General features: G+C 44.3%; 1 protein-coding gene across 7 annotated transcripts in view; it reads left to right on the forward strand.

The window, feature by feature from the left end:
- The window catches only part of SMOX (spermine oxidase), a 126,955-nt gene that overhangs the window by 25,705 nt on the left and 75,170 nt on the right, over positions 1-26,080 (forward strand). The window contains exons 3-8 of one of the 7 annotated variants that reach the window (XR_014255156.1): positions 406-632; positions 15,282-15,455; positions 15,618-16,377; positions 17,077-17,237; positions 21,126-21,200; positions 23,518-23,536. Coding sequence is in view for 5 of the 7 variants with exons in the window: in XM_082431896.1 (XP_082288022.1) it covers positions 406-632; positions 15,282-15,455; positions 15,618-16,377; positions 17,077-17,237; positions 19,091-19,180; positions 19,625-19,762 (1,550 nt within the window). In the remaining 2 variants the exon portion in view is untranslated. The other 6 variants (XM_082431896.1, XM_082431900.1, XR_014255155.1 and 3 more) reach the window with 6 other exon arrangements.

Below are 26,080 nucleotides of genomic sequence, written 5' to 3' on the forward strand. Positions count from 1 at the left end.
GTCTGGAAGGCTGGGCCTCCTCACTGGGTATTTCAAGTACCCTTGCTCCCCTCACTGGGCCCATTGTACCCACTGGTACCCATAGAAGTTCTCCTGAGGGGGAGGAGAGGTCTGTTGTCTGGTGTTATCTTAGGAGAGTCTTCTAATTATTCCAGTGAGATGACTTGGTGTCAAATCATAGAGTTATTCAGGGTGGAAGTTAGCTATAAAGTGGAATCCATTTTGTGCCACACATGGCTTCTACTGAGATATTTTCACTGAAGATTTTGGTTCGTTGCTAGAGCGGGACCTAATCCCCTTCCTTTCCCCTGTTGTTGGGGATGGAAGGATCTCTTGGAGGAAGGAGGGTGAGGCAGTGTTCTGGCCCTCTTCCTTGCCCCTATAAGAGCCTATTGTCGCCATCAGGACACGCCACCTTTGAGCTGGGAGCCACGTGGATCCATGGCTCCCACGGGAATCCCATCTATCATCTAGCAGAAGCCAATGGCCTTCTGGAAGAGACAACTGATGGAGAGCGCAGTGTGGGCCGCATCAGCCTCTACTCCAAGAATGGCGTGGCCTGCTACCTCACCAACCGTGGCTGCAGGATCCCCAAGGATGTGGTTGAGGAATTCAGTGATTTATACAACGAGGTGAGGTACTAGGGGGATAGTTGGGCCCAAGGGTTTGTGGGGCAGGGAGTGCCCTGGCAGTGTGTGTGTGTGTGTGTGTGTGTGTGTGTGTATGTATCAGACTTGAGGGGGCTGGGTGACCTGCTTGGGTCTTCTACGATCCTGGTCATGTCTACACATTCTCTGGGCCCTGCATTTGGAAAATCAGGACAATTTGAGGGTAGAATGAAGACAATGAGTGGAGCAGTACTAGGTAAGAGATTATTGATACTCATGATTAAATATTTCCCCAGAAAGTCCTTAAACATCTTTTATTAGATTACTAGGTAAGTGGGTATGATTATTGTTGTTATTGCTCTTGGATACTCTTTTAAATGGTAATTTTAAAATACTTCCTTTTCTAATTGTTCCCGGTGTATAGAATTATAACTGCATCTTTTTTTTTTAATTGAAGTGTAGTTGATTTACAGTATTATATTAGTTTCAGGTGTGCAGCATAGTGATTCAACATTTTTATACATTATACTCCATTTAAAGTTATTACAAAATAATGGTTATATTTCCCTGCTGTGTGCAATATATCCTTGTTGCTTATTTATTTTATACATAGTAGTTTGTATCTCTTAATCCCATACCCCTGTCTTGCCCCTCCCCCCTTCCTTCTCTCCACTGGTAACCACTAGTTTGTTCTCTATATCTGAGTCTATTTCTGTTTTGTTCTGTTCATTCGTTTTATTTTTTAGATTCCACATATAAGTGATAACAGAGTATTTGTCTTTCTCTGTCTCACTTATTTCACTAAACCTCTGGGTCCATTCATGTTGTTGCAAATGGCAGATTTTCATTCTTTTTTATGGCTGAGTAAAATTCCATTGTGTGTGTATATATATTATATATATATATATATATATATATAACTATAACTATATAACTATATATTTTATATCTATCTACCTATCTATCTAACATCTTCTTTATCCATTCATCTGTTGATGGGCACTTAGGCTGCTCCCATAGCTTGGCTATTGTAAACAATGTTGCAGTGAACTTTGGGGTATAAGTATCTCTTCAAATTAGTGTTTTCTTTTTCTGTGGATATATACCCAGGAATGGAATTGCTGGGTTATATAGTAGTTATATTTTTAATTTTTTGAGGAACATCCCTACTGTTTTCCACAGTGGCTGCACCAATTTACATTCCCAGCAACAGTGCACAAGGGTTTCCTTTTCTCCACATCCTCACCAACATTTATTATTTGTGTTCTTTTTTTTTTTTTTTAAACATCTTTATTGGAGTATACTTGCTTTACAATGGTGTGTTAGTTTCTGCTTTATAACAAAGTGAATCAGTTATACATATACATATGTTACCATATCTCTTCCCTCTTGCATCTCCCTCCCTCCCACCCTCCCTATCCCACCCCTCTAGGTGGTCACAAAGCATCCAGCTGATCTCCCTGTGCTATGCGGTTGCTTCCCACTAGCTATCTATTTTACATTTAGTAGTGTATATATGTCTATGCCACTCTCTCACCCTGTCACATCTTACCCCTCCCCCTCCCCATATCCTCAAGTCCATTCTCTAGTAGGTCTGTGTCTTTATTCCCGTCTTGCCACTAGGTTCTTCATGACCTTTATTTTCCCTTAGATTCCATATATATGTGTTAGCATACTGTATTTGTTTTTCTCTTTCTGACTTACTTCACTCTGTATGACAGACTCTAACTCCATCCACCTCACTACAAATACCTCCATTTCATTTCTTTTTATGGCTGAGTAATATTCCATTGTATATATGTGCCACATCTTCTTTATCCATTCATCTGTCGATGGACACGTAGGTTGCTTCCATGTCCTGGCTATTGTAAATAGAGCTGCAATGAACATTGTGGTACATGACTCTTTTTGAATTACGGTTTTCTCAGGGTATATGCCCAGTAGTGGGGTTGCTGGGTCGTATGGTAGTTCTATTTTTAGTTTTTTAAGGAACCTTCATACTGTTCTCCATAGTGGCTGTATCAATTTACATTCCCACCAACAGTGCAAGAGGGTTCCCTTTTCTCCACACCCCCTCCAGCATTTATTGTTTCTAGATTTTTTGATGATGTCCATTCTGACCGGTGTGAGATGATATCTCATTGTAGTTTTGATTTGCATTTCTCTAATGATTAATGATGTTGAGCATTCTTTCCTTTGTCTGTTGGCAATCTGTATATCTTCTTTGGAGAAATGTCTATTTAGGTCTTCTGCCCATTTTTGAATTGGGTTGTTTGTTTTTTTGTTATTGTGCTGCATGAGCTGCTTGTAAATCTTGGAGATTAATCCTTTGTCAGTTGCTTCATTTGCAAATATTTTCTCCCATTCTGAGGGTTGTCTTTTGGTCTTGTTTATGGTTTCCTTTGCTGTGCAAAAGCTTTTAAGGTCCCATTTGTTTATTTGTGTTTTTATTTCCATTTCTCTAGGAGCTGGGTCAAAAAGGATCTTGCTGTGATTTATGTCATAGAGTGTTCTGCCTATGTTTTCCTCTAAGAGTTTGATAGTGTCAAGCCTTACACTTAGGTCTTGAATCCATTTTGAGTTTATTTTTGTGTATGGTGTCAGGGAGTGTTCTAATTTCATACTTTTACATGTATCTGTCCAATTTTCCCAGCACCACTTATTGAAGAGGCTGTCTTTTCTCCACTGTATATGCTTGCCTCCTTTATCAAAGATAAGGTGACCATATGTGTGTGGGTTTATCTCTGGGCTTTCTATCCTGTTCCATTGATCTATATTTCTGTTTTTGTGCCAGTACCATACTGTCTTGATTATTGTAGCTTTGTAATATAGTCTGAAGTCAAGGAGCCTGATTCCTCCAGCTCCATTTTTCGTTCTCAAGATTGCTTTGGCTATTTGGGGTCTTTTGTGTTTCCATACAAATTGTGAAATTTTTTGTTTTAGTTCTGTGAAAAATGCCAGTGGTAGTTTGATAGGGATTGCATTGAATCTGTAGATTGCTTTGGGTAGTAGAGTCATTTTCACAATGTTGATTCTTCCAATCCAAGAACATGGTATATCTCTCCATCTATTTGTGTGATCTTTAATTTCTTTCATCAGGGCCTTATAATTTTCTGCATACAGGTCTTTTGTCTCCTTAGGTAGGTTTATTCCTAGATATTTTATTCTTTTTGTTGCAATGGTAAACGGGAGTGTTTTCTTAATTTCACTTTCAGATTTTTCGTCATTAGTGTATAGAAATGCAAGAGATTTCTGTGCATTAATTTTGTATCCTGCTACTTTACCAAATTCATTGATTAGCTCTAGTAGTTTTCTGGTAGCATCTTTAGGATTCTCTATGTATAGTATCATGTCATCTGCAAACAGTGACAGCTTTACTTCTTCTTTTCCGATTTGAATTCCTTTTATTTCTTTTTCTTCTCTGATTGCTGTGGCTAACACTTCCAAAACTATGTTGAATAATAGTGGTGAGAGTGGGCAACCTTGTCTTGTTCCTGATCTTAGTGGAAATGGTTTCAGTTTTTCACCATTGAGGACAATGTTGGCTGTGGGTTTGTCATATATGGCCTTTATTATGTTGAGGAAAGTTCCCTCTATGCCTGCTTTCTGCAGGGCTTTTATCATAAATGGGTGTTGAATTTTGTCGAAAGCTTTCTCTGCATCTATTGAGATGATCATATGGTTTTTCTCCTTCAATTTGTTAATATGGTGTATCACGTTGATTGATTTGCATATATTGAAGAATCCTTGCATTCCTGGAATAAACCCCACTTGATCATGGTGTATGATCCTTTTAATGTGCTGTTGGATTCCGTTTGCTAGTATTTTGTTGAGGATTTTTGCATCTATGTTCATCAGTGATATTGGCCTGTAGTTTTCTTTCTTTGTGACATCTTTGTCTGATTTTGGTATCAGGGTGATGGTGGCCTCGTAGAATGAGTTTGGGAGTGTTCCTCCCTCTGCAATATTTTGGAAGAGTTTGAGAAGGATAGGTGTTAGCTCTTCTCTAAATGTTTGATAGAATTCGCCTGTGAAGCCATCTGGTCCTGGGCTTTTGTTTGTTTGAAGATTTTTAATGACAGTTTCAATTGCAGTGCTTGTGATTGGTCTGTTCATATTTTCTATTTCTTCCTGGTTCAGTCTTGGCAGGTTGTGCATTTCTAAGAATCTGTCCATTTCTTCCAGGTTGTCCTTTTTATTGGCATAAAGTTGCTTGTAGTAATCTCTCATGATCGTTTGTATTTCTGCAGTGTCAGTGGTTACTTCTCCTTTTTCATTTCTAATTCTGTTGATTTGAGTCTTTTCCCTTTTTTTCTTGATGAGTTTGGCTAATGGTTTATCAATTTTGTTTATCTTCTCAAAGAACCAGCTTTTAGTTTTATTGATCTTTGCTATTGTCTCCTTCATTTCTTTTTCATTTATTTCTGATCTGATCTTTATGATTTCTTTCCTTCTGCTAGCTTTGGGGTTTTTTTGTTCTTCTTTCTCTAATTGATTCAGGTGCAAGGTTAGGTTGTTTATTCGAGATGCTTCTTGTTTCTTAAGGTAGCATTGTATTGCTATAAACTTCCCTCTTAGAACTGCTTTTGCTGCATCCCATAGGTTTTGGGTCGTCGTGTCTCCATTGTCATTTGTTTCTAGGTATTTTTTGATTTCCCCTTTGATTTCTTCAGTGATCACTTCGTTATTAAGTAGTGTATTGTGTAGCCTCCATGTGTTTGTATTTTTTACAGATCTTTTCCTGTAATTGATATCTAGTCTCATAGCGTTGTGGTCGGAAATGATACTTGATACGATTTCAATTTTCTTAAATTTACCAAGGCTTGATTTGTGACCCAAGATATGATCTATCCTGGAGAATGTTCCATGAGCACTTGAGAAAAATGTGTATTCTGTTGTTTTTGGGTGGAATGTCCTATAAATATCAATTAAGTCCATCTTGTTTAATGTATCATTTAAAGCTTGTGTTTCCTTATTTATTTTCATTTTGGATGATCTGTCCATTGGTGAAAGTGGGGTGTTAAAGTCCCCTACTACGATTGTGTTGCTGTCGATTTCCCCTTTTATGGCTGTTAGTATTTGCCTTATGTATTGAGGTGCTCCTATGTTGGGTGCATAAATATTTACAATTGTTATACTTTCCTCTTGGATTGATCCCTTGATCATTATATAGTGTCCTTCTTTGTCTCTTGTAATAGTCTTTATTTTAAAGTCTATTTTGTCTGATATGAGAATTGCTACTCCAGCTTTCTTTTGATTTCCATTTGCATGGAATATCTTTTTCCATCCCCTCACTTTCAGTCTGTATGTGTCTCTAGGTCTGAAGTGGGTCTCTTGTAGACAGCATATATATGGGTCTTGTTTTTGTATCCATTCAGCCAGTCAGTGTCTTTTGGTGGGAGCATTTAATCCATTTACATTTAAGGTAATTATCGATATGTATGTTCCTACTCCCATTTTCTTAAATGTTTTGGGTTTGTTATTGTAGGTGTTTTCCTTCTCTTGTGTTTCTTGTCTAGAGAAGTTCCTTTAGCCTTTGTTGTAAAGCTGGTTTGGTGGTGCTGAACTCTCTCAGCTTTTGCTTGTCTGTAAAGGTTTTAATTTCTCCATCGAATCTGAATGAGATCCTTGCTGGGTAGAGTAACCTTGGTTGTAGGTTTTTCTCCTTCATCACTTTAAGTATATCCTGCCACTCCCTTCTGGCTTGCAGAGTTTCTGCTGAAAGATCAGCTCTTAACCTTATGGGGATTCCCTTGTGTGTTATTTGTTGTTTTTCCCTTGCTGCTTTTAATATGTTTTCTTTATATTTAATTTTTGACAGTTTGATTAATATGTGTCTTCGTGTGTTTCTCCTTGGATTTATCCTGTATGGGACTCTCTGTGCTTCCAGGACTTGATTAACTATTTCCTTTCCCATATTAGGGACGTTTTTGACTATAATCCCTTCAAATATTTTCTCAGTCCCTTTCTTTTTCTCTTCTTCTTCTGGGACCCCTATAAATCAAATGTTGGTGCTTTTTATGTTGTCCCAGAGGTCTCTGAGACTGTCCTCAGTTCTTTTTATTCTTTTATCTTTATTCTGCTCTGCAGTAGTTATTTCCACCATTTTATCTTCCAGGTCACTTATCCGTTCTTCTGCCTCAGTTATTCTGCTATTGATCCCATCTAGAGTATTTTTAATTTCATTTATTGTGTTTTTCATTGTTGCTTGGTTCCTCTTTAGTTCTTCTACGTCCTTGTTAAATGTTTCTTGCATTTTGTCTATTATATTTCCAAGATTTTGGATCATCCTGACTATCATTATTCTGAATTCTTTTTCAGGTAGACTACCTATTTCCTCTTCATTTGTTAGGTCTGGTGTGTTTTGACCCTGCTCCTTCATCTGCTGTGTGTTTTTCTGTCTTCTCATTTTGCTTATCTTACTGTGTTTGGGGTCTCCTTTTCACAGGCTGCAGGTTTGTAGTTCCCGTTGTTTTTGGTATCTGTCCCCAGTGGCTAAGGTTGGTTCAGTGGGTTGTGTAGGCTTCCTGGTGGAGGGAACTTGTGCCTGTGTTCTGGTGGATGAGGCTGGATCTTGTCTTTCTGGTGGGCACGTCTACGTCTGGTGGTGTGTTTTGGGGTGTCTGTGGCCTTATTATGATTTTAGGCAGCCTCTCTGCTAATGGATGGGGCTGTGTTCCTGTCTTGCTAGTTGTTTGGCATAGGGTGTCCAGCACTGTAGCTTGCTGGTCGTTGAGTGAAGCTGGGTCTTGATGTTGAGATGGAGATCTCTGAGAGATTTTTGCCATTTGGTATTACGTGGAGCTGGGAGGTCTCTTGTGGACCAGTGTCCTGAAGTTGGCTCTCCCACCTCAGAGGCACAGCCGTGATGCCTGGCCGGAGCACCAAGAGCCTTTCATCCACATGGCTCAGAGTAAGAGGGAGAAAAAATAGAAAGAAAGAAAGAGGATAAAATATAATGAACTAAAATAAAGCTATTATAAAGCAAAGCTATACAGACAAAATCTCACCCACAAGCATACACATATACACTCACAAAAAAAGGAAAAGGGGAAAAATTAATATATCCTGCTCCCAAAGTCCACCTCCTGAATTTGGGATGATTCGTTGTCCATTCAGGTATTCAACAGATGCAGGCACATCAAGTTGTTTGTGCAGTTTTAATCTGCTGCTTCTGAGGCTGCTGGGAGAGATTTCCCTTTCTCTTCTTTGTTCACACATCTCCCGGGGTTCAGCTTTGGATTTGGACCCGCCTCTACATGTAGGTCGCCTGAGGACATCTGTTCCCTGCCCAGACAGAACGGGGTTAAAGGAGCAGATGCTTTGGGGGCTCTGGCTCACTCGGGCGGGGGAGAGGGAAGGATACGGATGCGGGGCGAGCCTGCGGCGGCAGAGGCCAGCGTGACGTTGCACCAGCCCGAGGCGCGCCTTGCGTTCTCCAGGGGAAGTTGTCCCCAGATCACGGGAGCCTGGCCGTGGCGGGCTGCACCGGCTCCCGGGAGGGGCGGTGTGGAGAGTGACCTGTGCTCGCACACAGGCTTTTTGGTGGCGGCAGCAGCAGCCTTATCATCTCATGCCCGTCTCTCGGGTCTGCGCTGATAGCTGCAGCTCGTGCCCGTCTCTGGAGTTCATTTAGGCGGCGCTCTGAATCCCCTCTCCTTGCGCGCCGTGAAACAGAGAGGCAAGAAAAAGTCTCTTGCCTCTTCGGCAGCTGCAGACTTTTTCCCGGACTCCCTCTCGGCTAGCTGTGGTGTGCTAACCCCTTCAGGCTCTGTTCACGCCGCCAACCCCAGTCCTCTCCCTGCGATCCGACTGAAGCCCGAGCCTCAGCTGCCAGCCCCCGCCCGCCCTGGTGGGTGAGCAGACAAGCCTGTCGGGCTGGTGAGTGCTGGTCGGCACCGATCCTCTGTGCTGGAATCTATCCACTTTTCCCTCTGCGCCCCTGTTGCTGTGGGGTCTGCGCTGATAGCCGCGGCTTGCGCCCGTCTCTGGAGTTCATTTAGGTGGCGCTCTGAATCCCCTCTCCTCGCGCACCAGGAAACAAAGAGGGAAGAAAAAGTCTCTTGCCTCTTCGGCAGCTGCAGACTTTTTCCCGGACTCCCTCCCCGCTAGCTGTGGCGCGCTAACCCCTTCAGGCTGTGTTCATGCCGCCAACCCCAGTCCTCTCCCTGCGATCCGACCGAAGCCCGAGCCTCAGCTCCTAGACCCTGCCCGCCCCGGCTGGTGAGCAGACAGGCGTCTCGGGCTGGTGAGTGCTGCTCGGCGCCGAGCCTCTGTGCGGGAATGTCTCCGCTTTGCCCTCCGCACCCCTGTGGCTGTGCTCTCCTCTGTGGCTCCGAAGCTTCCCCCCTCTGTCACCCACAGTCTCCGCCCACGAAGGGGCTTCCTAGTGTGTGGAAACCTTTCCTCCTTCATGTCTCCCACCCACTGGTGCAGGTCCCGTCCCTATTCTTTTGTCTCTGTTATTTCTTTTTTCTTTTGCCCTACCCAAGTAGGTGGGGAGTTTATTGCCTTTTGGGAGGTCTGACGTCTTCTGCCAGGGTTCAGTGGGTGTTCTGTAGGAGCAGTTCCACGTGTAGATGTATTTCTAATGTATCTGTGGGAAGGAAGGTGATCTGCGCGTCTTACTCTTCCACCATCTTGCCCTATTCCCCATTTGTGTTCTTTTTGATGATACCTGTTCTGACAGGTGTGAGGTGATATCTCATTGTCATTTTAATTTGCATTTCTCTGATGATTAGCTACATTGAGCATCTTTTCATGTGCCTGTTGGCCAGCTGTATATCTTCTTTGGAAAAATGTGTATTCAGATCTTCTGCCCATTTTTTAATCGAGTTGATAGTTTTTTTGATATTGAGTTGTATGAGCTGTTTATATATTTTGGATATTTACCCCTTATTGGTCATATCATTTGCAAATACTTTCTTCCATTCAGTAGGCTGGCTTTTTGTTTTGTTAATGGTTTCCTTTGCTGTGCAAAAACTTTTAGGTTAAATTAAATTAAATTTGTTTTTGCTTTTGTTTCTTTTGCCTTAGGAGACTGATTGAAAAAAAATATTGCTACAATTTATGTCAAAGAGTGTTCTGCCTATGCTCTTCTAGGATTTTCATTGTTTCCATTGTTACATTTAGGTCTTTAATCCATTTTGAGTTTATTTTTGTATATGGTGTGAGAAAGTGTTCTAATTTCACTCTTTCACATGTGGCTGTTCACTTTTCCCAACACCATTTATTGAAGAGACTGTTTTTTTTCCATGTATATTCTGCCTCCTTTATCAAAGGTTAATTGTGTGTGGGTTTATTTCTGGGCTCTCTGTTCTGTTCCATTGATCTATGTGTCTCTTTTTGTGCCAGTACCATGCTGTCTTGATTACTGTAGCTTTGTAGTATAGTCTGCAGTCAGGGAGTGTGATACCTCCAGCTTTGTTCTTTTTTCTCAAATTGCATTGACAATTTGGGATCTTTTGTGGTTCCATATAAATTTTAAGATTATTTTTTCTAGTTATGTGCAAAATGTCATGGGTATTTATAACTGATTTTTATTTATTGATTTTAGCTACCTTGCTAAATTATTATTTTAACTCTAATACTATATCTATTAATATACCACATTAATTTATGTTCTAATGGTATTTTGGAATTTTATGTATATAATCCTATACCAAAAAAATGAGAATTTTGCTTTTTCCTTTCTAATCCTCAGACCAGCGTTGTCCAATAGAATTTTCCACGATAATGGAGATGTTTTAGACGTCTATCCAGTATGGCAGTCACTAGCCACATGTGGCCTTTGAGCTTTTGAAATGTAGCTAGGAATACTGAGAAACTAAATGCTTAATTTAATTTTAAATTGCTATAGAGATCTAGTGGCTATTGTATTGGACAGCATAACTTAAAACTATTAATTTTTTTTCTTGCCTTACTGCACTGTCAATCTCCAGTACAGTGTTGGATAGAAGTGTCAATGGCACACATCCTTGTCTTATTCAGGTTTTAAAAAAGAATGTTAATATTTTTAGTAACTTTCAGTGGTGCTGAAAAGAACTGCAAAGAACAAGCAAGGTAACATGTAGATCTTGCCTTCTGATAGCTTGTCATTTATAGTGTAATGACCCTTCACTTCAGGTCAGTAAATTGGTCAACAGCCACCTCTTGTACATTTTCTATGTCTCTTGGGCATGGGAAAGGAGAAATGACTCTTGCTTTGGGGTCATCCCTGCTCAATGGAGGGCAGGCACACTCACTGTCTTATGTGTGTGCACCCACATAGTATGTTATGTACAATTCTATAGTGTTGTGTGTTCTCACTTCTAATATTATTATTAAGCAGGTAAGAATTAGTATTCTTCAAAGTAGACCTTCTTGGTCTACTGGGAATCAGTCACGTCCTGATTGCCATGTTATTGTGAGTGCTTCAAGCATGGATGCCTCTTGAGAATGACTTTCAGGGTCCATGACTTACTTGTTCTTTTAAATGTCCCTCAAAGTAGATCATCATCAACTTCTGCTTGTGGGTTTGATTTTTGAAAGCCAAGAGTGTGAGTCATGGAAAGTGGGATGGATAAAGGTGGGTTATCGCTCTGGGTAGTGCTGCTTTGGGTCAGAAGGAAGAGGTGTTAACCATGAAGTCAAAAGAGAGATTTCCTTATGTAGCTGTTAGACAATGCTGGAGGCCATTCTGAAGAGGTGTGCTCTAAGAATGTGAAGCCTTGCCTGAGGGTGGTTTCATAATAAATATGTAGCCTCCCTCCCAAGGTGATGACTTTGAAGGGCTACTCATTTGAATGTATTATATTTGTTAACAAATAAATGAGTTTGTTCAGTGGTTATCATATAGAGCTTAATCTCTGTAGCAAGATTACCTTGACTCAAGTATTGGGTTGACCAAACAGTTCATTCGTTTTTTTCCGTAAGATGGCTCTAGTAGTACTTTGTTGTCTTTAAATTCATTCAAAACAATTTTGTTAGATTGTATTGTGACAGCTGTCATATCAGCATGCATTTAAAAAAAACTTATCAAAATTGGTGAATTTTTATGTAGCCATTTTAATATTGAAGATGGAAGAAAAAAAGCAACATTTTTGCCATATTATGCTTTATTATTTCAAGAAAGGTGAAAATGCAACTGAAACACAAAAAAAGATTTGTGCAGTATATGGAAAAGGTGCTGTGACTGATCGAACGTGTCAAAAGTGGTTTGTGAAGTTTCATGCTGGAGATATCTTGCTGGACAATGCTCCGTGGTCGGATAGACCAGTTGAAGCTGATAGCGATCAAATCGAGACATTAATTGAGAATGATCAACGTTATACCACACGAGAGATAGCCGACATACTCAAAATATCCAAATCAAGTGCTGAAAATCGTTTGCACCAGCTTGGTTATGTGAATTGCTTTGATGTTTGGGTTCCACAGAAGTTAAGCGAAAAAACCTTCTTGACTGTATTTCTGCATGTGATTCTGTACTTAAACGTAATGAAAATTGTCCGTTTTTAAAACAAATTGTGATGGACGATGAAAAGTGGATACTGTACAATAATGTGGAACGGAAGAGATTGTGGGGGAAGGGAAATGAACCACCACCAACCACACCAAAGGCCGATCTTCATCCAAAGAAAATGATGTGTATATGGTGGGATTGGAAGGGAGCCCTCTATTATGAGCTTCTTCTGGAAAACCAAATGATTAATTCCAACAAGTACTGCTCCCAATTAGAAAGCAGCAATCGAGGAAAAGTGTCTGGAATTAGTCAACAGAAAATGCATAATCTTCCATCAGGATAATGCAGGACCTCATGTTTCTTTGATGACCAGGAAAAAACTGTTACAGCTTGGCTGGGAAGTTCTGATTCATCCGCTGTATTCACCAGACATTGCACCTTTGGATTTCCATTTATTTCGGTCTTTACAAAATTCTCTTAATGGAAAAAATTTCAATTCCCTGGAAGACTGTAAAAGGTACCTGGAACAGTTCTTTGCTCAAAAAGATAAAAAGTTTTGGGAAGGTGGAATTATGAAGGTGCCTGAAAAATGGCAGAAGGTAGTGGGACAAGATGGTGAATATGTTGCTCAATAAAGTTCTTGGTGAAATTGAAAAATGTGTCTTTTATTTTTATTTAAAAACCGAAGGTACTTTTTGGCCAACCCAATACCAGTTCTACCATTTATTAGCTGTATAATCGTGAGCAAGTTATTGAGCCTCTCTGAGCCTTACTTTCCTCACCTGTAAAGTGGACACAGTTATACCTACTTCATAGTGTCATGACGGTTAAATGAGATCCCAATGAAAAGTGCTTAATGAGAATTGGGGTGAGTATTATTAGCTGTTACAGACCTGTCCCATTTCCCTTGCATCACATTGGGAAGATGTCATTTAACCCAGGACAGGAGACTGAACATGACAAATGCATGTTCAGTTAAGGCTGTCCTAGTCAGTGGTTGACACAAAGAATCACATAGATGGACTAAATTTGTTTGTCCTCAGTTGGGCATTTTGGCCTTTAGTTAACATAAGCTGACTAGCCACTGTGTTGCTTATCACTGAAGGGAAAAACCCGGGTTGGGGAGGAGGCAAGTTGAAAGCCTGACTCCTTGGCAGTGGAACTGGGTGAGGAATTTGCTGAGGACTCCAGTTAAGACCAAACGCCCAGCATCTTGTGACTGTAGGGAGAAGAAAAAGGAATAATTTGTCATTTTCTTCTTTATATTTTATATTCAAAGACATGTTTAATTCATGTTTCTATCTTATGTGGAGGCTTTTCCCTTGAGTGGAGTGGTGGGGGGTGGGCCATGCCACCTTCCTTCCTCTACTCAGCAGCCCCAGGGCCGGGTTGCAGGGCAGACATATTCCTATGAATGTGTGTTGACCAAATTCAGACTCACTTTAGGAGGGGAAACACGCCATTAATCAGCATCAGCCACAGATGTTTGGCCAAGGAGCCCAAACTTGCCAGTGTCCTGGGAGGGAGAGTGGGCATGTGATCATGCTCACAACCCTTCAGTGATGCCAGGCTCTTTTAAAAAAAGAAAAATAAATTATTTATTTTTGGCTGCATTGGGTCTTCGTTGCTGCTCACGGGCTTTTCTCTAGTTGTGGTGAGCGGGGGCTACTCTTCCTTGAGGTGCACGGGTTTCATTGTGGTGGCTTCTCTTTTTGCAGAGCATGGGCTCCAGGCGTGCAGGCTTCAGTAGTTGCGGCGTGCGGGCTTCAGTAGTTGCAGCGCGTGGGTTCAGTAGTTGTGGCTCGTGGGCTTAATTGCTCCGCTGCATGTGGCATCTTCCTGGACCAGGGCTTGAACCCATGTCCCCTGCATTGGCAGGTGGATTCTTAACCACTGCGCCATCAGGGAAATCTGCCAGGGTCTTAGATAAAGTCCAGGGTCCTTGGCATGACTGTTAGTCCTTCGTGCCCTGGCCCCTGCTTGCCTTTCCAAAGTCCTCTCTTGCAACTGTCTTTCTCCTCGCTGCCCACTTCAGCAAGACAGAGACACTTTGCATCTTACACTCTCCCTCTCCCCTGTCTTTGAATATGCCGTTCCTTCTGCCTGAAATACTTTTCCTCTCCTTTCCACTGCCTACTTGGCTATCTCCTGACTGTCCAAGGTTGTCTGAGTTGATCTCACAACCCCTGGGTTCTTTCTTGTCACAGCACATCATATAGAAACAGCCCAGTTATGATATCTCTCCAACTTGAGTGAGGACAGGAGCTTGGTTCCATGTCCGTCTTCCTCACCATTACAACTTGTGTTGGGCACAGAGCCCAGTAAATGTTTGTTGAGTGAGTGTTGGGGCTCAGACCTTGCCCTTTGGGGATCCCAGCCTGACCCAGGACTGGCTTACTTTCCTCAGGGAGACCTGCCCAGTGTTTGGTGGGAGTTTTGTATCAGGCAGGCAGGGGAGGCAATAGGCCCCCACTCCAAGGGACTGTTCATTGCTTTTTGTTGATGACGTGTGGTTTGGAGTTCTTGCCAAAATATGCCCGTGAAATATACTTCCATTCCTCGGTGCAGTGGGGCCTCCTTCCTCTCCACATGCCCTGCCCCAACATGGCCATCTTCCTTAAATGCGTCTGGGTCCTGCAGTAAAGAGGGCACTTTGTGTGGATCTGAGTATGAATAGGGAGGGTCTCCCGAAAGATCAGATTTCAGGGCCCCTTCTGCTCCCTCTCCCCCAAAACACCCAGGCCACAGCTCCAGACTGCCCTCTTGGGATAGGGTGAAGCAGATACACTTGAGCAGGAATGTCAGGGGAAGAGTTTGTGCATTTGGTTCTTGGAAAAGGGAAATGTGTGTAGACCTGGGTTCTTCAGTGGGCAGTACGCTCAGCCATGTAGAGCGCATGAAGTGGCAGTTCCTTCCCCACAGACTGTATAGGCACCAGACATTTCACTTTGTTCTAAGCAGGGGCTCAGCAAGAGAGCCTCTGGGACCCATCCCACCTCCTGTGTGTGGAGGCAAGGAAGCTGACTGCCCAGGTTCAGCCCCAAACCTCGATTTTGTTGGTTCAGCCTCAGTGCAGCACTGAGCACCATGTTGATTTACTAAAGGAGAGGCCCCATGGGCTCAGCACATCCGGGAATACCTTGGAGGTGGTGACTACTGAATTGGAGCTCTTAGGTCTGAGATGGAGGTGGGATGAGTGAATGTGTTTTCAGTCTCCTGGGGTCTCTTTGTAGGTCTATAACTTGACCCAAGAGTTCTTCCGGCACGGTAAACCAGTCAATGCTGAGAGTCAGAACAGCGTGGGGGTGTTCACCCGAGAGGAGGTGCGCAACCGCATTAGGGGCGACCCTGATGATCCAGAGGCCACCAAGCGCCTGAAGCTCGCCATGATCCAGCAGTACCTGAAGGTATCTTTGCCATCTCGGAGATCTGTTGAGTACAAATGCCAGAGTGAGGAAGACTGACCCTGGGGAATCTGGGTCCGAGGAGGGCGGCACTGCCCTAAAGTCCTGCTCCTACCCCTGCCCAGCCCTGGCGGTCACCTGGCTCCCCTCTGGCTCTTCCCACAGGTGGAGAGCTGTGAGAGTAGCTCGCACAGCATGGACGAGGTGTCCCTGAGCGCCTTTGGGGAGTGGACTGAGATTCCCGGTGCCCACCACATCATCCCCTCGGGCTTCATGCGGGTTGTGGAGCTGCTGGCTGAGGGCATCCCGGCCCACATCATCCAGCTGGGGAAACCTGTCCGTTGTGTTCACTGGGACCAGGCCTCTTCCCGCCCTCGGGGCCCTGAGATTGAGCCCCGGGGTGAGGGTAACCATAATCATGACACTGGGGAGGGCAGCCAGGGTGGAGAGGAGCCCCAGGGGGAGAGGCAGGATGAGAATGAGCAGTGGCCGGTGGTGGTGGAGTGCGAGGACTGTGAGGTGATCCCAGCGGACCACGTGATCGTGACCGTGTCGCTGGGCGTGCTCAAGACGCAGCATGCCAGCTTCTTCCGGCCAGGCCTGCCCACCGAGAAGGTGGCTGCCATCCACCGACTGGGCATCGGCACCACCGACAAGATCTTTCTAGAATTCGAGGAGCCCTTCTGGGGCCCCGAGTGCAACAGCCTACAGTTTGTGTGGGAGGACGAGGCGGAGAGCCACACGCTTACTTACCCACCCGAGCTCTGGTACCGCAAGATCTGTGGCTTCGATGTCCTCTACCCGCCTGAGCGCTACGGCCATGTGCTGAGTGGCTGGATCTGTGGGGAGGAGGCCCTTGTCATGGAGAAGTGTGATGACGAGGCAGTGGCCGAGATCTGCACAGAGATGCTGCGGCAGTTCACAGGTGCGTCCCTGTCCCTGCCCCGCTGCCTGCTCCATGGGCCTCACTGCGTCTGCCCTCCTCCGCTAGACCCTCTGAGTCTCCTGAACCGTGTGCTAGCATCCTCATCCCTAGGTTGTGACACTGAGGTGGTGTGCCCACTGGGAGAGATGCGGTAGGGCACTGCATCTTGGCCTTGGCCTCCTAAATTGCAGGCTCTCCCCCTGTTTGGAACTTGAGACACTCAAAACCACAGACTCTGTATTTCTTCTCTGTTTCTAAGGGCTGTTGGTGAAAAAAACAGATTTCACCGCAAAACCTCAGATTGCCGATTTCCTACTCATGTTGTCTTGCTAAGAGATGGATTTGTGGTTTTTTCTGTCTGATTTTTAGTTGAACATCTTTCCTCCACTATCCCAGAAGAGCCTCACAAGAACCCCTGAAGTTGGAAGGGGGAACATTATTATCTGGAATTTTTTCAGATAGGAAAATTAAGGCCCACGGAGAGGAGGTGTTTTGCTGGGGGTCACAACGAGGCATTGAGGGGTACACAGCTTGAACCCCAGCCTCCATCCCTCCCTCCTCCATCCTCCATGTTTATCCGTAGCAGCCTGGCCTTTCTGGAGCCCTAGAGGTAGAGTGGGAGTTGTCTTCTCAGGGGTGTCTTCTGTGTGCAGCCATTTCATATTCTCCCTCCCCTTGGCTCTTCTTACTCCCCAACAGGGAACCCCAACATTCCAAAGCCTCGGCGAATTCTGCGCTCGGCCTGGGGCAGCAATCCCTACTTCCGGGGATCCTATTCATATACACAGGTGGGCTCGAGTGGGGCAGATGTGGAGAAGCTGGCCAAGCCCCTGCCATACACGGAGAGCTCCAAGACAGCGGTGAGTGTGAGTGTGCTGGGTATGTGAGGGGGTGCAGAGTGAGGGGATCTGTGAGGGGTGCAATGGGCATTTTGTATGTGTGTTTGGTCCAGGGGAGGAGTGGGAGGGTAGTGTTCACTGAGGAGTGCCAAGGTAAGATAGATGGAGTAGCTCCCATAATGAAGGAGAAAACAAGAAAATGTGCACTTAACATCTGGAAGAACAGAGTCAAATTGAGATGTGTTAAACTCTTTCTTGAGGTTATAAAAACTGAGCCATTTAATGCTGTGCTGTCCAATATGGTAGCCATTAGCTTTAAAGTAATAAATACAACATTTTGTTCGTCAGTTGCACTAGCCACCTTTCAAGTTTGAGAGCCACCTGTCACTCATGGTTACCACGTTAGAGTGTGTCACTATAGAGCATTTCTGTCATTGTGGAAGGTTCTTTTGGACAGCACTGACCGAGTATGTTTTGTTTATTTTCCCCGATATGTTTTAGAAAATAAAATTGAGAATACTGACCCTCCCCCAGATTACATCAACTATGTAATAATATACACAGAAAAATAATAAATTGAAAAGAAATTATCTCTATATATTTCTGTTCCCATGAAGTAAATTTTGAGTTTCCCCCACCAAGCATACACATACAATAAATGTTAAAATCCCAACAGAATTATATTTAAAATAATTCTTTGGTGTAATTGGTGAAGAAGATTGTAGTCAACCAATATGTGTTGTGCCTGCCCTGGCTGTGCTCAGGGGGAGAGAGGAAAAGGCCTTCACTGCTGCTACAGCCATCCTCCTGAAAAGCACACCTTCTCTTGTCACCTGCATCAGTTAGGACTAGTGCATATAACAAAAAGCAAAACAAAACAAACTGTGGTTTAAACAAGATGGAACTTTACTTAGGTCACATAAAAGGAAATCCGGAGGTAGGTGTCAGGGCCCAGTATCAGTAGCACCTGGCTCCATCTTCCAGGCCACCTCGTGGTCCAAGAGGGCTGTGGAGGCTGCTGCTCTCACTCTCATGTCTGTGACAGGCTGATGGGTAAAAGAACGGAACCCCTGGGCTGAGTCAGTGTTTCCAAGCAACAGTGCACTTGAAGTTGATTGGCTAGAACTTAGTCACATGACTCCACCAGCTGCTAGTGGGATACTAGGTTGGGATACATCTTTTTTTTTTTTTTTTTTTCTGGATGGCAATGGACCCAGTTAAAAGACAGGATTTTTGTTACTGAGGAGAAAGAGAATGGATGTGGGAGTAGGGAGCTTGCCCTCTGCCACAATACGTGCCCTCCTTTCAGCTTAACCACCTCTGTGGGCTCTTTGTTGATGGGTTAAAACCTCACTACTCAACGTGGGTGGTCCATGGACAAGCAGCACTGGCATCATGTGGGAGCATGTTAGATGTGCAGACTCTCAGCCCACCCCAGACCTGATGAATTAAAAACTGCATCCTACCACGGTCCCCAGCTGGTACCTTTGCACATTCAGTTTGGGATGTACTGGAATAAAATCCAAACTCAAGCTTGGAATGCAAGCATTTGTTCTGTGCTTGGACCCCACCTAAACAGCCTCCTTTCTTAAGGTTAAGCCCTGGCTATACCAAAATTCTCTCTGTCTCCTAGACCAGGCCTGTTTTGGTGCATTTTTGCCCCCATTTTTCCTTCTTCCTGAAACGTCCTTTGCCTGTTTATTTATCCAGCATCTTCTGAGAAGAAGCCCAAAGGTCCTGTCCTCTGGGAAGCTTTGTGTGATCTCCCTGACAGTGGGCCTCTTTTGTGGGCTCTCAGCACCTCGCCCAAACACCCATCACGTCACGTATGACGCCATTTAGTAATTGGGTTTCGTGTCTGGCTTCCCCACCAGCAAGGAAGCTCCTCAAAGCAGCTGCCTGGTCACCTTTTATCTTCCAAGTGCCCAGAACAGTCCCTGGAACCTAATAGGGGCTCCATAAAGGTTTGTTAAATTACTGCCTAACTTTATTGAGGGCTTATATTCTTTCAGGTTCTGAGTCCTTTAGATACATTATTTCACTTAATTCTTACACCCACTCTCAGAAGTAGAGGGTATAAACTCATTTTGGAGATGAGAAAATCAAAGCTTAGGGAGGTTAAATCATTCCCTGAGTTCACTAGTAAGAGGCACAGTGAGTCTCTGAAATTGTAGAGCCAGGACTCATGAAAGCCTCAGAGCAGAAAGAACTGAGGCCTGGATGTTTGGGGAAGAAGCAGGGGAAGATGGGCAGGGGGATGGGCAACTCCTCATCCTGTGGAAATAGCAGTACCTGCATCTCAGATGCCTGCTTATTCCTCTCTGACTTGTAGTATGGATGGGGGGTTCTGAGGCAGACAGGTAGCCTTTCTTGCTCCTCCACCTTCACTTCCCTGTCCCCCTGCCCAGCCCATGCAGGTGCTGTTCTCAGGTGAGGCCACCCACCGCAAGTACTATTCCACCACCCATGGTGCTCTGCTCTCTGGCCAGCGCGAGGCTGCCCGTCTCATTGAGATGTACCGAGACCTCTTCCAGCAGGGGACCTGAGGGCCTCCTTGCTGCCGAGCGTGTTCCTTAAAGAACCACTAACTTGTGACTGTCAGCCCTGCCCCTTGCTGTTGTGTACTCCTCATTTCCTAATCCTCTGGAGAATGGATTTGTATCTTTTGTAGAGCTAGACATCTAAATGGCTTCAGACCTGGCCCTGTAGCTTTTCCTTTTCTCCTTGCTGGGTGGTGACCAGGGTGGGGTCTGTTGATTTACCTCTGTGCTCTGACCTCTGACCTCCCCATGCCTCCCCTCATCTCCGAACTTGTTATTGTAAGTGCCTTCAATACTCTACATTTTGGGATAATAAAAGAGGCTTGCCCTTCCTGTGCTCCTCAGCTTCTCTCTTCCGTTTTTCTTAGCCTCATGTGTATATGTGTGTGTGTGTGTGTGTGTGTGTGTGTGTGTGTGTGTACGTGTGTGTATGTGTGTCTGTGTTTATCTGTCATATCCTCTTTGAGTGAAGGGATGGTGGGGGGTGCTGTGGTCTGGCTATACCCCCAGAAAGGAAGGTGCCTGCCTTTAGTGGAAGGGGCATCCCCTCACCCCAATCTGTTTGTGGTTGTTTCCCTTCCTGCCCGTGAGACCCCTCTGGAGTAAGGGCCCCTCACTGCCCAGGCTCAGCTCCTTCAGGACAGGCCTGGGTCTGCCTGTTGGCCATTTGCCAGACTTCTCAGAGCCTGATTGGGTAACATGGCCACATGGAGTGAAGGTGAGTTTTATGGGAGGGGACACCTGTTGTGGCTCCATGCCAAGCTCAGATGTGTTAATTATTAATCAGTGTCACCTGGCCACAGGGCCCTGGGTCTGGCCCTTGGCTTAGCTGCTGTTGACTTCTGGGAAGGTGGATAGTCCAGCCATTTTTTTGCTGAGTGAAAACACACACACTCACATATACACCCCTTATATACCCCCACACACATACATCACTCCCACACAGATACACTACCCCACGCCCTTACACCTATACACAACTTCACCTACACACATGCATAAAACCTTAAAGAACATTTAGTCATTTTCTTACTCCAGATTTCTAGTGACAGAATTTGAATTCTATAGGGTTGAGGGGTTGGGTGGTGGAGGAAGTCATGAAAAGTCAGGTGCACCCCCTCGTCTAACTCTGTATGAACTTAGGTTGGGTCCACTCTTCAGAAGTTTAGGGCAGTGCCCTTGATACGACTCTACATCCTTTCCCCCCCTCACCTCAGGCTGTGATGGACATGTCTAACACATAGATATACCTCTACACGCCTCCCTGCACCTGCCTGCACATCCCTACATGCACACCCTCCTACATGCATATACACCCCTACACACACACCTACATGGACATATCTAATAGGCATCCTTGCTTTGCCAGGGTTGACCCACCAGATATCCCTCATGGAGTTTATGTCAGGGATTCATGTTCACCTGATGCATAACTTGAAAAACTGTAAGTATATATTTAAAAAATTTTTTTGAATAGAGGATCTATCAATGTAGTTCAAGCTCTAAAGTCATAAAAGGATACACTGAACAACCTCCTCCCACGCCTGTCCCCAATACCATTGCCACTTCCAATGGCCCCATGTTATTAGTATCTTGTGTATCCGTTTTTAGATATGTCACTGTAAATGTATACCGTTCTCTCTCCTTTTTATGCTAAAGTGACAAAATATTCATCCTGTTCTGCATTTTGCTTGTTTTAGTTAACATAATGTATCTTGGAGATCTTTCCATAACAATACTTAAATGGACAATGTCAATTTGCATCTTACTTTGGTCAGAGAGTGTCTGTCTCCTTCCTGGCCAGAGTTACTTTGCAGGAAGCACCTTCTATTAACTTCAACCTTGGAGGCACTGATCCAGTCTTGGACCCTCCCCATGTCCTGGATTTTCCCCACCAACTGTGCTGGGGAAAGTGGTGACAGAAGTGGCCCATCACATAAGTATGGGGGATGAAAGTAATACGTAGTCTCTGGATCACAGGTGTAGGAATTTTGAAGAACTCTATGAGGGTGAAGGGCTGGAAATGTTTATTTGGTGATTGCATATTGGGGAGCTTCAGGTGTGCGCAAGTCAGGAGGGTAGTCGTCAGTGCTGGAGGTAGTCTCTTAATTTGACATGGATGCCAGCTCAGGCTGGGGAGGGTGATTCATCCCATCGGGGAAGCAAAACCTCCAGAGAGTTAAGTAATGCAAGTAATGCACCTAAGATCACTCAGGTAGGTGGTGATGCTGAGACTTGATCCAAGGTCTGTTTGGTGCTACAGTGCAGGCTTATTCTAGTTATTATGTGATAAAAAGAAGAGGCTGGTGCCATCAAAAAAAAATCTTAGGCCATTACCAGACAGAGTGGAACAGGGTACAGCCACACTGGGAAACTGTGGTGGCAGATTCTACTAAAGCAGGCCATGTGCCTGCCAACATTTCCACTCCTGGGTATATACCGAAGAGAAATGAGTGCGTATGCCCACCAGAAATATGTACCAGAGACTAGATGTACCAGGGACACAGGCTGAGTTCCTTCCTGTGATTAGGTTTCTGAAACAGCCGTGGCATTGATTGAAACTCAAATGACTCTTAGTGGTGTCTAATATGGCATGCTCAGGCCAACACCTGTGCCTATGCCTGCTATACAATTTCTGTCACCTGTGGGAGGTCACTTGAGAGGAAAGTTCTTTCCTGGCACTGGATTCTGTGTAGAATTTGTTGCATGGTTTCTTGTGCTGTGGGCATTAGTGAATCCATGGGCAAGGTGTTCAGTTGTGGCTTAGTGGAAGCCTCAGAAATGTTCCTTCAGGGGGCCTGGGTTACTTGGCAAATACTGTCTCTTTCCACTTTTGCTGCTCTGGAACAGGTGAGCAGTATTAGCTCCCCCTTCATGGGAGCCACTTGGAATGTCTGCCCTACCTACAAAGGTAGGAGTGAAGTGCATTTGGTTTGAGTCACTCTGCATTTGCTCGGGGCTGTCAGGATGAGCCCACAGGTGATCCCAAGGTGCAGAGTGAGGTGGGCTGCTGGTTCAGTTCTAGAGAACTGCCTGTCTAATTAATGGTCTGCCAAACATAATGGTATATTCACATGAAAGCCGTGTTTTCTCATAATGACCAGCTGGTGTCCCTTCTTCCATGCTTGGCCCTTTTAGCCTGTTCTCCACACAGCAGCCAGTGTAATCCTTTAAACTATATGAATCCAGTTATGTGCTTCCCTGGTTTCCAGTGATTCCCATCATACTGAGCATAAAAGGTGATTTTCAATGTCCTGTGTGATCTGTTCTGTGGCCCCCACTTCCTTCCATGGCCCCCTTCTGTTCGCCCTAGCTGTCCCCTTTATCTGGAATGCTTGCCCCCAGGTAGTACAAGTCTCTTTCCCTCACTGCATTCAGTTCTCTAATCAGCTGTCACTTCTCTAGGAAAACTTCCCTAAGCACCCCATTTCACAGCACTCCCAGCACTCTATGTCTCTCCTCTTGCCTGTTTCTTCATAGCCCTTCTCTTTCCATGATGTCATATTTTTTTTTTGTTTATTTGTCCATCTGTCCCCCCAACCCCTTCCCCAGGATGTAGGTTACATTGTCCAAAATAGTGCCTGGTGTAGTGGGTTATCAATGAATATTTGCAGAATGAATGAACAAGTGAATGAAGAAGCTGAGCTGAATGGTGTCATCCCCCAGACCCACCCTTGGTGCTGGCCAGCAGTCCTCGTGGGCTTCCCTTGTCAGCTCCCCTTCAACTCTGACACCTCCCCTCCCCCACCAACTGTCAACAGGCACCATGGTCTCCTGCTTCACGGACAAAATAGAAGCCACCTGGAGGCAACTTCCTCGACAAATCTACAAACTGCTAGCCTTCACACCTGTCCTTTTAGACCAGGGGTCCCCAACCCCTGGGCCAAGGACCGGTACCGGTCTGCGGCCTGTTAGGAACCGGGCTGCACAGCAGGAGGTGAGTGGCAGGTGAGTGAGTGAAGCTTCATTTGCCGCTCCCCATTGTTTTCATTACCGCCTGAACCATCCCCCCTGCTCCCCCAGTCTGTGGAAAAATTGTCTTCCACGAAACCGGTCCGTGGTGCCAAAAATGTTGGGGACTGCTGTTTTAGACCTTTCCCAGGCACAATGGAAGTGTGTGACCCATCACTTGTGCATCCCATGCCCCAAACTCAGGGACTTTGCTTGTCCTTTCCTATCCCCATTCTGTCCACTCCATGCTTGCCACCCACCTTTCAGTGTCTTCACATCTTTCCCATCACCAACCCTCATCTTACTCCCACTTTTCCTTGCCTCTCTTTCAGCCAAGCATCACGTTAACATTTCCTACACTTGCTCTCTCTGCATTCTTACTATCCTCACCCTAGCAGTGGTTGGTGGGGGTCCTCAGGCCGCAGAGGGAGACACAGGAAGGACTGGGCTGGCTCTCCTTTCCATGGCTGGGAGAGGTGAGGAGGACCTCTAGGTCTGTGGAAGGACAACCTCATGGGCTGAACCACATCCTTTGGCGCCATCTGCTGGCCATTTTGGAACGCAACCCTCTTGCTGCACAGGGAACATTTGTGTCCTGGATTCTGTGAGCTTTCCTGAATAAAAAAAAAAAATTCGATAAATCATAGAAAGTACCTTTAATTAATGCTGAATAAGTTAATAAAGTAAGATTGTAACTTATTCTAGAGCACCGTTTATTTTTCATTCTTAACCTTTTGTAAAAAGGGGCCTTGTTGGCCCCCAAGATATTTTCTTTTTTATTCATTCATTCGTTCATTCATTATTTTGTTCATCCAGCAGACTTTTGTGTGCCAGCTTCTGTGCTAGAAAGGTTTAATTATTGCTTCAGTAAATAAGTTTATTAAGTAAATAAATAAGTATGAACTTATTCCCCAAGTGAATCTGGACTGTATGATTTCAATTCTTTTAAGTCTGTTGAGGTTTTTTTTTATGGCCCAGGATATGGTATATCTTGGTATATGATCTATGGTGCTTGCAAAGGATGTGCAGTGTGCTGTTGTTGGGTGGAATGTTCTATAGATGTTGATCAGATCCTGCTGGCTGACAGTGTTGTTGATTTCCTCTATATCCTTGCTGATTTTCTGTCTAGTTCTTTTGATTGTTGAGAGAATAGTTGAAGTGTCCAATTATAATTGTGTATTTCTTTATCCTTTCAACTCTATCAGTTTTTTTGTATTAATAGACTTTTTTAAGAACAGTTTTAGATGTACAGAAAAAGTGAGTATATAGACCCCACCTCCATTTTCCCTATTATTAACATTTTACAGGACTTCCCTGGTTGTCCAGTGGCTAAGACTCCACGCTCCCAATGCAGGGGTCCCGGGTTCGATCCCTGGTCAGGGAACTAGATCCCACATACTGCAACTACGAGTTTGCATGCTGCAACTAAAGACCCCGCATGCCACACTAAAGACCCTGCATGCCACAACTAAAGACCCTGCATATCGCAACTAAAGATTCTGCATGCCGCAACTAAAAGATCCCACATGCCGCAACTAAAAAAGATCTCTCATGCTGCAACTAAAAGATCCTGCATGCTGCAATGAAGATCCCATGTGCTGCAACTAGGACCTGCGCAGCCAAATAAATAAATAAATAAATAGATAAAATATTTAAAAAAAAATCCAGCTACAGAAAAAAATCTTACATTAATATGGTGCATTTGTTTTAATCAATGAACCAATATTGGTATAACTAAATAAAGTCCATAGGTTAAATGAATAAACTAATGTCTTTTTCTGTTCCAGAATTCCATCCAGGATGCCACATTACATTTAGCCATCATGTTTCATTAAGTTCCTCTTGGTTGTGATGTTTTCTCAGACTCTCCTTGTCTTTGATGATCTTAACAGTTTTGAGGAGTATAGTCAGGTATATTGTAGGATGGACCTCTATTAGAATTTTTCTGATGTTTTTCTCATGACTAGACTGGGGTTATAGGTTTGTGGAGGAAAACCACAGATTAAAGTGCCATTTTCATCTCATCATATGACCTTGATCACTTTGCTGAGATAGACTTTGTCAGGTTTCTGTACTGTAAAGTTATCTCCACCCCCCCACCCCCCCCACCGCCAACCTCCCACCCCCCGCCATCGTACTGTCCTCTTTGGAAGGAAGTCGCTTTGCAGCCCACACTTAAGGAGTTATGCTCCCCTCCTTTAGAGTAGAGTATCTACATAATTTATTTGGAATTCTTCTACGTATGAAAATTGTCCCTTCTCTTCCCTTACCTCTCTCTATTTATTAACTTATTCAATCATTTATTTATATCAGAATGGACTCATGGATATTTATTTTATACTTTGGATTATAATCTAATACTACTTTATACTG

This window comes from Balaenoptera physalus, assembly GCF_965194825.1.
Source record: "Balaenoptera physalus genome assembly, chromosome: 16".
NCBI lineage: Eukaryota > Metazoa > Chordata > Mammalia > Artiodactyla > Balaenopteridae > Balaenoptera > Balaenoptera physalus.